Source organism: Podarcis muralis, chromosome 17, assembly GCF_964188315.1.
Source record: "Podarcis muralis chromosome 17, rPodMur119.hap1.1, whole genome shotgun sequence".
Classification (NCBI taxonomy): Eukaryota; Metazoa; Chordata; class Lepidosauria; order Squamata; family Lacertidae; genus Podarcis; species Podarcis muralis.
This window is the reverse complement of record NC_135671.1, coordinates 18419362-18434141: the sequence shown is the minus strand read 5'-3', so window position 1 is coordinate 18434141 and position 14780 is coordinate 18419362. Positions and strand designations below refer to the sequence as shown.

The 14780-nt window shown below is 41.3% G+C and overlaps 1 protein-coding gene across 17 annotated transcripts in view; it reads right to left on the bottom strand.

The window, feature by feature from the left end:
• The window catches only part of NFIB (nuclear factor I B), a 298687-nt gene that overhangs the window by 80048 nt on the left and 203859 nt on the right, over positions 1–14780 (bottom strand). For all 17 annotated transcript variants that reach the window (XR_013391119.1, XM_028711819.2, XM_028711820.2 and 14 more), the window contains exon 3: positions 9314–9367. Coding sequence is in view for 16 of the 17 variants with exons in the window: in XM_028711819.2 (XP_028567652.1) it covers positions 9314–9367 (54 nt within the window). In the remaining variant the exon portion in view is untranslated. The remainder of the gene's footprint in view (positions 1–9313; positions 9368–14780) is intronic.

Below are 14780 nucleotides of genomic sequence, written 5' to 3'. Positions count from 1 at the left end.
ACAAATTCCTCATATGTTGCAATCATTCCAGGAAGGAACAGCTCAGTTTATAATTGAATATGGAACTGTGCCATCAGAGTTCTTGCCCTGCAGCAACACACACACACACAGAACCTTCTCTCAAATGGAGATTTACCAACTGCAGCCAATATGTTTAAAAACAGGTCAATAGAAACTGGGAGCTTCTAGGTCCAAAAGCCATGCAACTTCCAATCAACGGGTTTCTCTGCCTACTGAAAGTGTTGGTCCATCTGTTAGTCAGGTGTCATGGGCAACAGCACCAAAGTCCATTTAATTAATTTATGAAAGCTTTAGGGATACCAATGGTTTGTGTGTGATGGCTGATATGGATTTCCAGCTTCTTCATGGTGCTCCAAAGATTATGAGATCGGTGACTGACATGTGTGACATTTCATTTTCATGAAACATTGGTTTGTCTTCCCAGTACTGGCTGAACCTTAAGAGTGAGCTAAGTAGCCCATTAAAATTTGTGGGACTGTTAAAATTTCAAGCTTCTCCCTACAACGAGAAAATCTGCTTTTAGACACTAAACACGGGCACAAAGAAAAACCTGAAACCAACCACAGAAAATGGTATGCTGAGTGTTGCAAGAATTAGTAATTTTTTGAAGTTCATTAACAAACTATTGCAGGATCTCTAAACTTGTGTTCAATTTCCCCACACGAGAGACATGAGTTTAACACCTAATTCTGCAGAACTGGAAGATCAGTTACTTCTTAGAAATGCAAAAAAACAACAACCACTGAATAAGCAAGTAGTGATGTAGAAAAAACACATTTGAACATGCCACTGGAATTTTACAGATCGATCTGCCCAAGCAAACAGAGGAATTAACCACAGGTCATTTGTAATCTTGTAATTGTAACTTAAAAAAAACAACAACAACTCCATATAAAATAGCCAGAATAACTGAAACAGCAAGAATCACGAAAGGAAACTGTAAAAGTTTATTGTGTGGGGGGAGGGGACAAGAAGGGTTGCTTGTAAAATAACAAAATGCCAGTGCCTTAACTGACACCATAATCCAACGGCACTATAAGTATGAGACACTGCTCTTAATTCAAGACTAACAGACTTGGAAGGAGCACCACTGCTCTAAGAATCCATACCAGAGGGAGTGTGCAAGGGCAACATTGCAAGAAAATCTATACAAATAGATTCTGGTCCATTTGTTATTTACAAAAGCATTGTGCCCAAATGTTTTCAGTATTATATCATTCAACACGCTGAAGCTGCTTAAGCAGAAGAGAGGCAAGGGAGTCTTAGGCCATAACTTTTCTACCCTTCTTGTCATACAGGTTAGTTCCCTCTCCACAAGAGGGTAAGTTATAGTGCAGTAAAATAATATAGCCATCCATGCTCAAAACACATGCAACTCAATGAAAAACTACTAATTATATTTTCAGAAGAGCTATAAAGATAAAGACCACCTATTACGACTAAAAGATTAATTCTGGAGCCATGTTAATGCTCGTCCCGCCCTAAACAGCTCACAGAAAACCATTACATAGCGTGTATAGCCAGGCCCAAGGGTACATAGCTCTTCCAAGGCTGCTGACCACATATAACAGAGTATTCTGATAGATCCCTGGGATTCCCAGCCAGAAGAGGCATTCTACTTCCAAGGCAAACACAAGCTATTTCAAGGAAGTGAATGTTTTTTCTTCCCCTCTGCTTAGTTTCAGCAAATGGTTTGACATGCTGGACACCAGTGTATCTGAAGAAGTGTGCATGCACACGAAAGCTCATACCAAGAACTAACTTAGTTGGTCTTTAAGGTGCTACTGGAAGGATTTTTTTTGTTTTGATCATCCAATATGTTAATTCAGCCAGAGAATAGCTTTAAATGAAATAGATAGAAGCAAGGCGGTTTCATAGGACCAACCAGTCTGGATAGATGGCCTTGGTGAAGAGTTGACATTTTCTCCCCCCAAACAATTTTTGATCTGGGCTTCCACTAAAATGAGGCTGCATTTTAAGTTGTACTTTAATCAATTGTTTTTATACCTGGTGTTTTCCGCTCTGAGCCCGGTCGTGGCCGGGGAGGGCAGGGTATAAATAAAATTTATTTATTTATTTATTTATTATTATTATTACTATTATTATTAAATGCAGCCCTGTTTAGGGAAGCTTTTAATGTTTAATAGGTTATTGTATTTTAGTGTTTTGTTGGAAGCCGCCCAGAGTGGCGGGGTATAAATAATAAATTATTATTATTATTATTATTATTATTATTATTATTATTATTATTATTATTATTATTATTATTTTCCCAGCATGGAAACATGGTTGCTCAGAACCTAGAAATTACAAAAAAGAAAGAAAGAAAGAAAGAAAGAAAGAAAGAAAGAGAGAGAGAGAGAGAGGCGAGTGGGGAGGGGGAGAGCAGGAGTGCTTCTAAAGAGAAGGATTTTGCAGCAAGTATTGTTCCTAAGCAGCACTGATTGTTCCTAACCCCACCCCCGCCCATGCTATATGGCACCTCTTTACTTGATGGGAAATTGGCCTTCTGCTTGTCCTTGGTGCTGATTTCCAGGATAAAGAAAAGCAGTTTAGAGTTCTTTTGTTCTTTTTTTCTTTATTGACTGCAAGCCAAGAAAGGTTATTCTCATGGTGTCTTTGAAAAGGTACAGAACCTCAGTATTTATTTATTTTTTTTAAGAAAAAATACCACATGTTCAGCATTTACATAGCATCTCAACATCGGCGTTTTCAGACATTACTGAGCATCAGTCACCAAGGTCCAGACTTAAAACATCTTAGTGCAGTGGTTTTCAACCAGGGTGCCTTGAATGATGGTCAGGGGTGCCGCGGGCAACACTGGCCTCCATCCCTCTTTCCTCTGATGCCCTCTCATGTCTCTGCCTCCCAAAAGCTTGCAAAGCTGTTTGTTGCAGCAGCTATGGCCACAAGCTCCCGAGAGGAATGGTGCCTCTGGGGCTGGCCAGGGGGTGCTGGCCCAAGCCCCTCTGGGGCAGTGAGAGGAGGCACATATCTTTGGGGCAGGGGTTGGGGAGAGGTTAGAGACTAGGGGCAGAAGTTGTGGCTACCCTGAGCACGCCTAAGGAGAGGGGAGAAGTTAGGAGGCTGAGGGAACACCCCACAAGGGAGGGTGTTTGAGAAAGAATGAGAAGCTGCCAGCTCTGCAAGCAAGGGGGGACATAACTGGGCTCCTCTGAGCCGTCTCAAGGGTGCCGCAGAAAGAATGTAGTTGGTTAGGGGAGGGCCATGGACCCCAAAGGTTGGAAACCTCTGTCTTAGATGTATTGCATTTAGGGCTTGGCGATATATGGATATGTCATCCAAAACCGGTTTGAAATCCATATTGTGATATCGGTTAATAATTTTTGACCTGGCAAAATTTTATTTATTTATTTATTTATTTATTTATTTATTTATTTATTTACCAAACTATACCCAGAGGTCTCAGAGCAGTTTACAGAAAATATGACAATACGTATATAAAATCAAAATAAGAGCAATAACTCAATAGCAACCTCCCCAAAGGAGTCACATTTTAAAAGGGTATAGGATGCCAATCCGGTCAACCAAAGGCCTGGTTAAAAAGAAACGTTTTTGCCTGGTGCCTAAAGGTGTATAATGAAAGCGCCAGGTGAACTTCCCTGAGGAGAGCATTCCACAGATGGGGAGCCAATGCAAAGAAGGCCCCGTTCTCGTGTTGCCACCCTCCCGACCTCTCGAGGAGGAGGCACACAAAGGAGAAGGGCCTCAGAAGATTTGATATTGTGATTTGTGTGTGCTCTATGCAAAAATCACGATGCAGGAAAAACCACGAAGCTCCATCCTTATTTCAGACATTGCGATATATCAGTATATTGCAATGTTTAGCTGGTGATATATCACAATGTTGAAAGCCAGATATCGCCCAGCCCGAATCGCCTAATACTGAAGAAGTATTAGTGCTAAAGACAAGGACCACCTAAGTAACAGACTCAGCAAGTTCCTATTGTTTGAAACTTCAACAAATGATTAAAAGGAGGGGGGACTTGCAAATAAACTTTTGAGGAATAAACGTCATTCAATTCAATAACAACAGATGAAAAGCAGTGGGGAGTACTCTACCATAAAACTATTACAATCACACCCACTGTCTGCTTTACTTTCTCAGTGCTATATTGGTATTACCAATACAACACTGGGTAATTTCGGGAATACATTACAAGGGAATTTTAGCAGCTGTACCTAATGTTCTTTTGTTTGGCAAAGTCAGCTGCCCTCCCCTCCTTAGTTAAGAAGGCAAATTACCAGACATCCTAAAGAATGCAGAAGTCTAGCCAAACATAGAGAAACCAACTTTCAGTGCCAGCAGCCTTGCCAACAACTACACAGTTTCCAGGCTCTCTTTTTTTCCCCTCCCCCTTGGCAAAGCCCTTGAGAAGGTGATGGCATCCAAAACTCAAGCAAAATTTTTCTGCCAACATACTGGCTCCTTCATAATCAGGATGCAGATCAAAGCATGGCACAGAAGTGGTCCTGCTGGGAGACGAGGTTGCCTGCCTACCATCAGAGATGGAGGGAGGTGGGGAGAATCCAAAACTTTCATCTAATAATCTCTGTGGCCTGTCAGACCAGTGGCCACATGGTGTTTAACATTCATGCATTCCTTCTTTGTATTTCCCTGTCTTAAGCAATAAATAATAAGGAAAGCCATGCCCCCACAAGGAAATTATGGTCTGGTATGTGCACAGTGTTGAGCCATGTTTTGTTTAGCTTAACCATGCTTTGTTCTACCTTGTGGGACCCAGCCCAATAGCTTAGCCATGCTTTGTTTATTTCCAGCTAACCATGATCATAAGCCACGGTTTGGTTTTGGCTTATGTAACTAGACTTGTTCTACAGATGGCTTGCCATTATGTGCAAACTCAGGGTGGTTTGTTAACTATCAGCTGTTTGCCTGCTCCACCTCACATGCTCACCAAACTACAGACTCATGTTTTAAGTGTGGTACAAAAAAACTAAACTGATCTCAATATGAAGTGGCTCTTGCTGGTGCTTTTCCTGAAGAACTGGATTCTAGCCCTGCCTGGCAACAGGCTGCTATCCCAATTCCATCCCTCCCTTATAACTTTCCCCTCATGAGACAGCCAGCCATTGCTGAAATTTGTTTAGAGAAATTTAAAGTGACTACAGTTGAGCACTCTCTCGTTTTTAAATGCCAGTAGGAATAGGAAAGCAGAATATTCGCAGCATATCCTGATTGTTCCGTGGTGGTGGACAAGAAGATGCTTGGAATGACCACGTGAAGCAGCCCAAGATCAAACAAGGACCGTGATGGGATGTAAATGCCAATGAAGAAAGACCCTCAGACACCTCTGCCCTCAACACCTATCAAAGGCCGTTGCTACACATCCAGGCAATAGCTGTTCCTCTTTTCTCAACAGGAGGACAACCAAGTCATGGTGGCAGCACTAGAACAATGTCAGCATCTTCTGCTGGACCAAGATGATCACACTATCAGAGAGGCTCCTCTTAAGGTCAAATACCTGCCCTACAACTAGCTGGCTCTTGAACCATTAGGATAGGAGCAGACCAGTGGGGGAGAGACCATCAGTACAGCTGATCTTACTCTCCAGTAGGGCCTTTGAAGAGCTTACAAGCTCCACCCTGCAGAAGCTTTGAATGAATTGGCATCCCTATTCTGGAGTGTATCCAATCTGGAGAACTCTCTCAAGGCAAGGTGTTTTCTCTCCTCCTAAGCACAACTCAAGATTTGTGCTTTCTCTTCCGGAACTTTGCAAATGCTCCTTACAAAAATTCTAACGGCTAATTTCTCACTCATTTTTTAAATGGCAAACCTGAACAGCCTGACAAAGTGGGAAAACAGGTTCCACCCTCAGCAGCAGCTGAGAACAATTTTTATCATTTTATGTCATTTTATGTAACTCATTACATTGTTATTCCACACCATTCCTTTCAATGCAATGTGGGCAATGCCCAGCTAAAGGTCTCCTCAAGACCCGGGCCCTGACTGGCCCATTTGAACCTGGCTTACTGGCAGGGAGGTAATGCCCTGGTGGTCATGATGGCCGAGGGGAATTCCCCATCGGCCGGTGACCACACAGGTCTGGCTAGCGGTGGAGAGCGAGGGTCCGCAACAGATACCCCCCGGGGAAGCGGTGAGCATCCATTATGCACCATTTGCAGATGAAAACAACAGCAGTGAATACCAAAAATATGTGCTGGATTGGTTTTCGTCCCAGACCATCTTTAGAAATGCATCAACATACAAGTGAACAGATACAGCTTGTACATCTTTAAACTATAGTTCCTTCACCTCTTTGAGAGAATGTTGTTGCTTATTCTGATTAGTGAGTTCACAGCAACCAGACAGCTTTGGAAAGCTGAAGCAACATGAAAAGAGTTGCTTTTTCTTAAATAGTGTATAAAAAGCACAATATCATGAACATGACCAGAAAAATTGCCAACCCACTTCTCCCTCCATCATCTTTCCCAATCGCATCACCTAAACAGAAGCCCCTATTTCTTACTCACTATCTACCAACATACAAAAACCATGAGTGTAACTCCAGCACCAAACAGGTAACACCACCATTTCTCCATACCAGGGGTCAGCAAACTTTTTCAGCGGGGGGCCAGTCCACTGTCCCTCAGACCTTGTGGGGGGCAGGACTATATTTTTTTTTGGGGGGGTGAACAAATTCCTATGCCCCACAAATAATGCAGAGATGCATTTTAAATAAAAGCACAAATTCTACTCATGTAAAAATATGCTGACTCCCAGACCATCTGCAGGCCGGATTTAGAAGGTGATTGGGCCAGATCTGGCCCCCGGGCCTTAGTTTGCCTACCCATGCTCTATACCCAATCACTAAAATACTTGTGTCTAAGCTCCCACCGCCATCTTTCTCACACACCCAATCTCTGAAAGCTCATCACACATTTCTTAATTATACCATCTTCCACCAACAAGATTGGCACCAAACTCTCACTCCTGCCTTGTCCCATTTAAAAATCTAACTGCAACGGTTACTGCTTTAAGCCCTTAAGATGGCCTTCAGAACAGCCCCAAAGTCTATCCAAGAGAGATGTTAAGCTCTCTGCCTTGCTTGCCATGCAAGGACCTCTCAGCATGCCAGCTCTGGAAGGCCAGGGATACACACATGAGATCTTGCGGGAACTCAAGACAGCCCCATGAGATCTCATGAGAGCATCCCAAAACCAGCACACTAAGAGGAGCTTGCCTCCAAAGCTAAAGGGGTCTTTTCAAGATGGGTCCACTTTAGTTACCTGGCATGAAAAGAGCTGGAGGGTTAGGGATGGTCACACAGAAGTGGCTCCAAGGGGGTCACGCGCCATCCCCCAAACGTAACCCCTACATAAGATGGGGCCATACTGTACAGTGGTACCTTGGTAGTCGAATGCCTTAGTTGCTGAACAAATCGGCTCCTGAACGATGCAAAACCGGAAGTGAGTGTTCCAGTTTGCAAACTTTTTTTTGAAGCCGAACGTCTGACAGGTCTTCTGCAGTTTCCGATTGGCTGCAGGAAGCTCCTGCAGCCAATCAGAAGCCATGCCTTGGTTTTCGAACCATTTCAGGAGTCGAACAGACTCCCGGAATGGATTAAATTCGAGAACCAAGGTACGACTGTATAAGGTGAAACTGTTAGTCTCTAAGATGCCACAAGATGCTTTGGTTCTCTTTGTAGAACAAGATAAACATCAACAAGATTTTGCTTTGTTGCTTTAAGCCTTGCCTCTTCTGACTAGCCAAATACTTCCCTCTGTTTCTATAAGTTGATGAGGCATCTTGAGCAATAGCATTTATCTGTGTAACAGCTCCATAAGAGGAGGTCACATTTGCACACATGGGTACAGAAGGTAATTTCAATGTGTACACACAAGGTGGAAAAAATAGTAGAGAGCAACTTAAACTTGGCCAGTTTTGCAAGTTTTATTGTCTGAACCGTGGGCAGAAGGTGCACTGACCAAGAGACTCACACAAGCACGATTCTCTTTCCAATTTGTCGGAGTTCATAGTTCAGCTTTAAAAACCAAAAGGAAAAGGAAAAATGCTCTGAAGCCTACAAATTGATTTTTTTGCACAAACCTATCGTTCTTGGTAGGTGGTTTATGTGAAATTAACTGAGTTCATTTCAAACTAAGTGCTATAGTTTGAAATGCCATTAAAACTTCTGTCTAACCACCCCACCCCCAGCAAAAGAAAATAACAACATTCATTCAGTTCTGTGGTATGAGGGGGCAGAGGAACAAACTCACTGTACTGCACATAAACACTAGGAATTAATGGGTTGCATGTAAATCTAGATTCAGAGAGCCACTGCCAGTAGTTCCATAGACTGCACTACGCTAGACAAAACAAATGTCTGACCCCCTGTAAAAGTGTTGAATATGTTTACTTCACATGTTCAAAACAGCAGTTTTCAAATCTGCCACAATTGCATTTAAGAAGCAAAGCTATTTTGCCTAAAGAACACAGGAAGACTGGTTCTGACCCCTTTATTCTTCTTGTTTGACTAGAAACTTTTATTTTAAGGGAGAAAGGAAAATATTAATTTCAGAGCTTTCGGATTACCTATTCTGCTCAACAAAAATTGGATGTGTGTAAATTTGGTTAATAATGGACAAAATAAGGTTGGAGGGTCCTGGTCACAAACGGGAAAATAGTCAACTAAATTACTGCACAAGTGGAACAACTTTCCCTTCCATAATGGGGCTTTCTCCCTCTCTGTGCCCTGTGCCATTCTCACATCTGCTACAGAGGGTATGGGGCAAACCTTTCTTTCCAGCTGGAACTCAGTTCCAGCACCACTCAGAGAATTAGGGAGGCATTCATGGCAAGTTCCAGCACCTCTTTTTCTAGAAAAAAAGCACTGGTTAGGGGAACACCTAAAACACATTTAGGGAGGGTGCAGTGGTGGTGCGAGAACAGTCCCTTGTGTGCAAGAATAAATCATTTCACTGATGGAACAAACATTCACCCTAAGTGTTACCTCATGTTTCATTCTCATATGGCAAACAAAAATGGCAGAATTTAATACAAGTTTTCCAAAACAACAAACCCCTTTTCCAATAGCAAACAAGCTTCCATGAACCAGAATCTCGATGAAACTATGACTGAGGCATATGCTGCTCCACAAGAACTCATTGAAACTGCAGCTTACCCTAATCACAACTGCGCTTGCCAGAACAAAATAGGTTACCGACCAATTATACACTCTTAACCATTAACAGTACAATCTTTGTTCTCAAACAATGTTCAATTGCAAAACGGCCTAGAACTCATTTTTACCTGGTGGATTCTTGGCAGGATCATTGTGGCTTGGACTTCCTGATTGTCCAGAATCTGAAAAGAAATTGAAGAAACATATCAGCAACTTGCTACTGATTTGTCCTGGGTTATTTTTCTTTGAACCAACACGATCTGTATGATTTGCATTTTAAAGGGCTCATTCACACCCCTTTCCGCAAACAGCAATCTGTTGGCATGCTCTGTGATAACTCTGCATACTTAGCCACATATGCATTCTACAAATCTTTAAAACACTTACAATGGGTTGGGTTGGTTTTTTGTTGCAAATCTCATTAAAGAAAATATTCTTATTGAAAACTCCCCAATTAAAAGAAAGAAAGAAAAAGAGATCCCAGCAACTTTGTTGAAGAGAAGAAGAAAAGAAAGCACAGCATTTGATAGAGTTTAGAACTACTGTTCCACATTCCAGATATTTTCAGGCTGCAATCCTATACATGCTGGTCTTGAAGCTAGCACCATTGATCTAAATAAAAGTAACTTTCCAAGGAGATATGCATAGGATTGTGGTGTAAGAAACCAAATATTGGAACGAGAATTTTATTTATCACATTTATATCCCACCTCCCCTCTTTTAATTTTTTTTATTCTCACAACAACAACCCTGTGAGATAAGTGAAGCTGAGAGATAGTGACTTGCCCAAGGTCACCCAGTGAACTTCACTGCTGAATAGATATCTGAACTTGGATCTTCTCAGTCCATGTCTGGCTACATCACACTGGTTCAGTTCACACCTCATATTAAACCATACTTTGAAACGAGCCATGGTTTAAGAAGTGTGGTGGTGCACATTGCTCAAACGTTCTTACGGCACTCCTGACCCACTCCTGCCACACTGCAGAGAAACAAGCAAGAATCTGCTTTGTTGTGCCATTCAAACCCTGTCGACTGGTTTGTTTCCTCCAAACAAACAAAACAAACCAGGCCTTAAGCCAAGAACAACCCATGGCTTATTTGGAGAAAACAAATCACAAGCCCAGGTTCTGGTGACCTGAGAAGTCAGGCCCTGGATTGTTTTGTCCACAACATAGCAGGAGAGAGAAAGAAGCGCCAAAGGAGTTGCATACTTCTGGTTTCAAATAAACTATGGTTTGCAAAAGAACTATGATTTAATGGGATATGAGCATCAGGCAACTGACTGTGGAGATGTTTCTGGAATGGCAAACACCATCATTGGAGAATGGATTTTTTGTCAGAACCATGGCAGGAAGAGAAATAATTCAACTTTCCTTACCCCCATGGCTCCAAGGCTGCCCAGTCTTCCCTTACACTGTTATTTACACAAGAAAAGCATGCAGATTAATTGAATTCAGGAAAGCATTGCATCTAGTTTGGGCCTATCTAGAGGCTTCAGGCCAAGTATGACCCCTTGTATTTGCCACTCCCAACAGCCATCCGAGAAATACTTGTGACAAAGGGACCTGTTGACAGTCTGAGAAAAGGACAGGACAATCTCTCACAGTTACCCTCCACTAAAATATGTTTCCGACTGATATCTAGAGACAGCCCAGTAACAGACTGACCTGCCCAAATTAAAATTTAAGGGCTTTAAATAAATGAATGAATGAATGACAGGAATCCAGTATAATAAATCAACTATAGATTTCAAATTTCCAACTACTGTATCAGGCATGATGAAGACTGCATACTCACTACATACTAAATTTATAAAGTAACCAAAAATATGCCAGTGCAACTCCCCCTCCAATGTATGAATTTAGAAATCAACAAACCAGTGAGCTTTCACCCAATTTTTTACTTTCTTTAAGCAATGTGTTAAACCACACTTCATCCAAGGTAGAAGGATGTTGCGGGGACCTGCTTAGTTATTAAAAGGAGGCAACTCAAATGCTAGGTAATTAAAAACACAAATGAAATTTGTATTTAAGTTTGACCTAATTATAATGCAAAACTGAGAAAATTCTCAAAAGCTGCATTAAACATTATCTGCAGTCTCATCATGGGCAACACATTTAATGCCTTAATGTGGGATCAAGCCTCATGATACAGATTTACTATGGAAGGTGTCAAATTTTACAATCCAAAGATACAGGATTGCATGTGTTCATTGCAAATTACCATACAAGGTTGGTTATTTTTTGCTAGTGCACCTGAAGTAATCATGCTACCAGATTATCTTGACCAATTTCAGTCTGAGTTCAGGTCTGGTTATGGGACTGAATCAGTCTTGGACATGGATGATCTTCATCAGGAGGAGGGCAGAAGGAGTGTTCTCAAAAGTGGCTTTTGATACAATTGAGAGGATGAATACTAAAGTTAGGAAGTCACTTTGGATCTTAATTCAGGGAGCAATGGGTGCTCATGATTATTTCAACTGCATTAGATTCCATCTGTTACCTTACTCAAAACACTTCTACACTTAAACATAACTACATATATAAGCTGAACCCAAATAATTCACATTTCATGTCGATTCTCTATACTAGTATAGTTAAAGCTATGGTTTTCCCAGTAGTGATGTATGGAAGCGAGAGCTGGACCATAAAGAAGGCTGATTGCCGAAGAATTGATGCTTTTGAATTATGGTGCTGGAGGAGACTTTTGAGAGTCCCATGGACTGCAAGAAGATCAAACCTATCCATTCTGAAGGAAATCAGCCCTGAGTGCTCACTGGAAGCACAGATCCTGAAACTGAGGCTCCAATACTTTGGCCACCTCATGAGAAGAGAAGACTCCCTGGAAAAGACCCTGATGTTGGGAAAGATTGAGGGCACAAGGAGAAGGGGACGACAGAGGACGAGATGGTTGGATAGTGTTCTCGAAGCTACTAACATGAGTTTGACCAAACTGTGGGAGGCAGTGGAAGACAGGAGTGCCTGTCATGAAGAGTCGGACATGACTAAACAACAACGAGTTCCAGCAAAAAGCCATGCTTAGGACTTATTTTATTCCAAGTATTTTTAATTTAAACAGTGTTGAGCTTTAGAGAAGGGATTCCAGATGTTCTCTCTCACACACATTTTTATCTCCCATCATAAACCCTCCTGCTGGAAGTCCATTTGGCAGAAGCCACCAAGCATCTAACCATGCTTGTGTCAAGTCACTGTGTTGCTGCCTACCCTTTTCAGAGTTGCAACCTCAAAAGAGTAACCTGGATCTTATGCCATTCACTCAAAACCAAAGTGACCCTGGGGTTTTTGTGTGTGTGTGTATTTGAAGCTCAATGGTTTTAAAACACTTCTGGTCACATCTCTTCTGCAGTTCCACCAACAGCTTCCACAGCGGAAGCTTATTCTCCTTATGCCATTTGCCAAGCTAGCCATTGTCAAAACTGTTCACTTTTCTACAGAGTGCTTTTAATTAAGTAAATAAAAGTGGCAATTAAATCAACATTATGTAATGTGTTTTTGATTTGTAATCTCATTTAAATTAATTAACTGACTCAGCCCTTGCTTAGTTTTTTAACTGCCCTACTTAAGGAGAAGCAGAGCAGTGGGAGTAAATTCAGTTTTCATATACATGAAAAGAAATTAATGGAACTACAAAAGCTTATTAGAATTCATACCCCACAAAGAAAACTTTTCAGTGTTGAGCGCCATTTATGGGGTTTGTTGAAGTGTTAATCCTTGCTTGTTAATTTTAAAATAGTGTCTGTGCTACGTTGTGTTGCTGGGTTTTAATGGGATACATTTTGACTAAGATAAGTTTTGGTTTTTTTAAGATCATAATAATAGCCTGGTAGGAATGGTCCACTCAGTCCAATAACCTGTTCTTACACTGGCAAGCAGAATCTAAGAACGATAACTCTTCCCTCATCATGGTTTCTTGCAACTGATAAAACTCTGAACTTAAGGAAATGTATACATTTTTCTTGGGTCTGAAATAAACTTCAAATCTCATGTAACATTAGATGATCTCTTCTCTGACATGGGGCTTAAGAAAAGATTTACACAGGTCTCCTGCTACATGTGAAAAGATGTGAAAGAATAAAGTTTGTTTGCAAAACTTGCTAGAATCCGAAGGAAAATGGGTGATTGATGTTTAATCTTGCCCATCTGAGAAATATCACATAGTTTCTACTATGGCCTGATCTATGGCCTCTTGGAAAGTAAGCAATCTTTTCTATTCAAATTTGTGAAATGTTTTTTAGAAAGGGAGACCTGGAATGCTATCGTACTGAAAGTTTTAATTAGGAGAGAGGAAGTAAATGGCTAGAAACTCAAAGAGCACATAAATTTATCAGATATAGAATCGAGAAATGGAGCTGAACCAACATAATGTCTGGAATTTAATTGCAAATAGCTCCATCAAAAACAAGTCCTTGCATATTGTTGGAAACAAGAATCTGGATTCAAAAGGGCACTTTCCCATACAAGAAGACCTCTTCACTCACAGAAGAACGGCATTACATCTTCTTATTTGGGCACTGGATCAGAAAAGCAAAATCTTATGCCCAAAACTTTCTCCCACTTGTGCATAAGAGCGAATTGCTATAGAACCACTACATCATTAGAGGGCTTATTGTTACTTGTGTTGGTTAAGCAATTATGCTTTAATTCTTTGAGCTAGATCCAAAGATCCATGAGTAGAAGATTCCAGGATCTAGTCTAGAGGCAAGTAAGGACACTGCCTTGCGGAAGCTAAGCAGGTCTAAGTCTGGTTAGTACCTGGGTGGGAATCATATGAATGCTGCCTTGGGTTCTATGATGACAGAAAGGAAGGGCATACATGGAACAAATAATGTTAATAATTATGAATGAATAATGTAAAAATCAAATGCAGTAGTACCTTGGTTATCAAATGCCTTGGTACTCAAACAACCTGGAACCCAAACACTGCAAACCCGGAAGTGTTCAAGTTTGCGAACTTTTTTTGGAAGCCCAACGCATTCTGTTTTGAATGCCACACTTCCATTTTGAGTGTTACACTGAGGTCTGTCTGCTTTTGCTATTTATTTTGCGTTTTTGTTTTTGTAACTCTTTTGTTTTTGCGACTGCGTGGAACCCAGTTCAGCTACTGGTTGATTGATTGATTATTGCTTTCATTTTATGGATCAATGGTCTCATTACATAGTAAAATTCATATTAAACTGCTGGTTTAGGGGTTGTTTTTAAAAGTCTGGAATGGATTAAACCACTTTGCATTACTTTCTATGGGAAAGCATGCCTTGCTTTTGGAACGCTTTGGTTTTGGAACAAGACTTCCAGAACGGATTAAGTTTGAGAACCAAGGTACCACTGTAGCACTGTTCTGAAAACACATACATTACTGCTTGCGGAAGCATTTGTACTATGCTGCAATAGGCAAGTTTCATGCCTATTGCAGGAATCTTCCCCATGACACATCCCATTCCTTTCCTGAACACAGGGACACAAGACAAATCAGCCCAGTTGGCCACTTAGCTCAATACTGGCCGCACTGACTGACAGATTCCAGGGATTCAACCAGGGGACGTTCACAGCCCTGCCTTGAGATGCTTCCAATCCC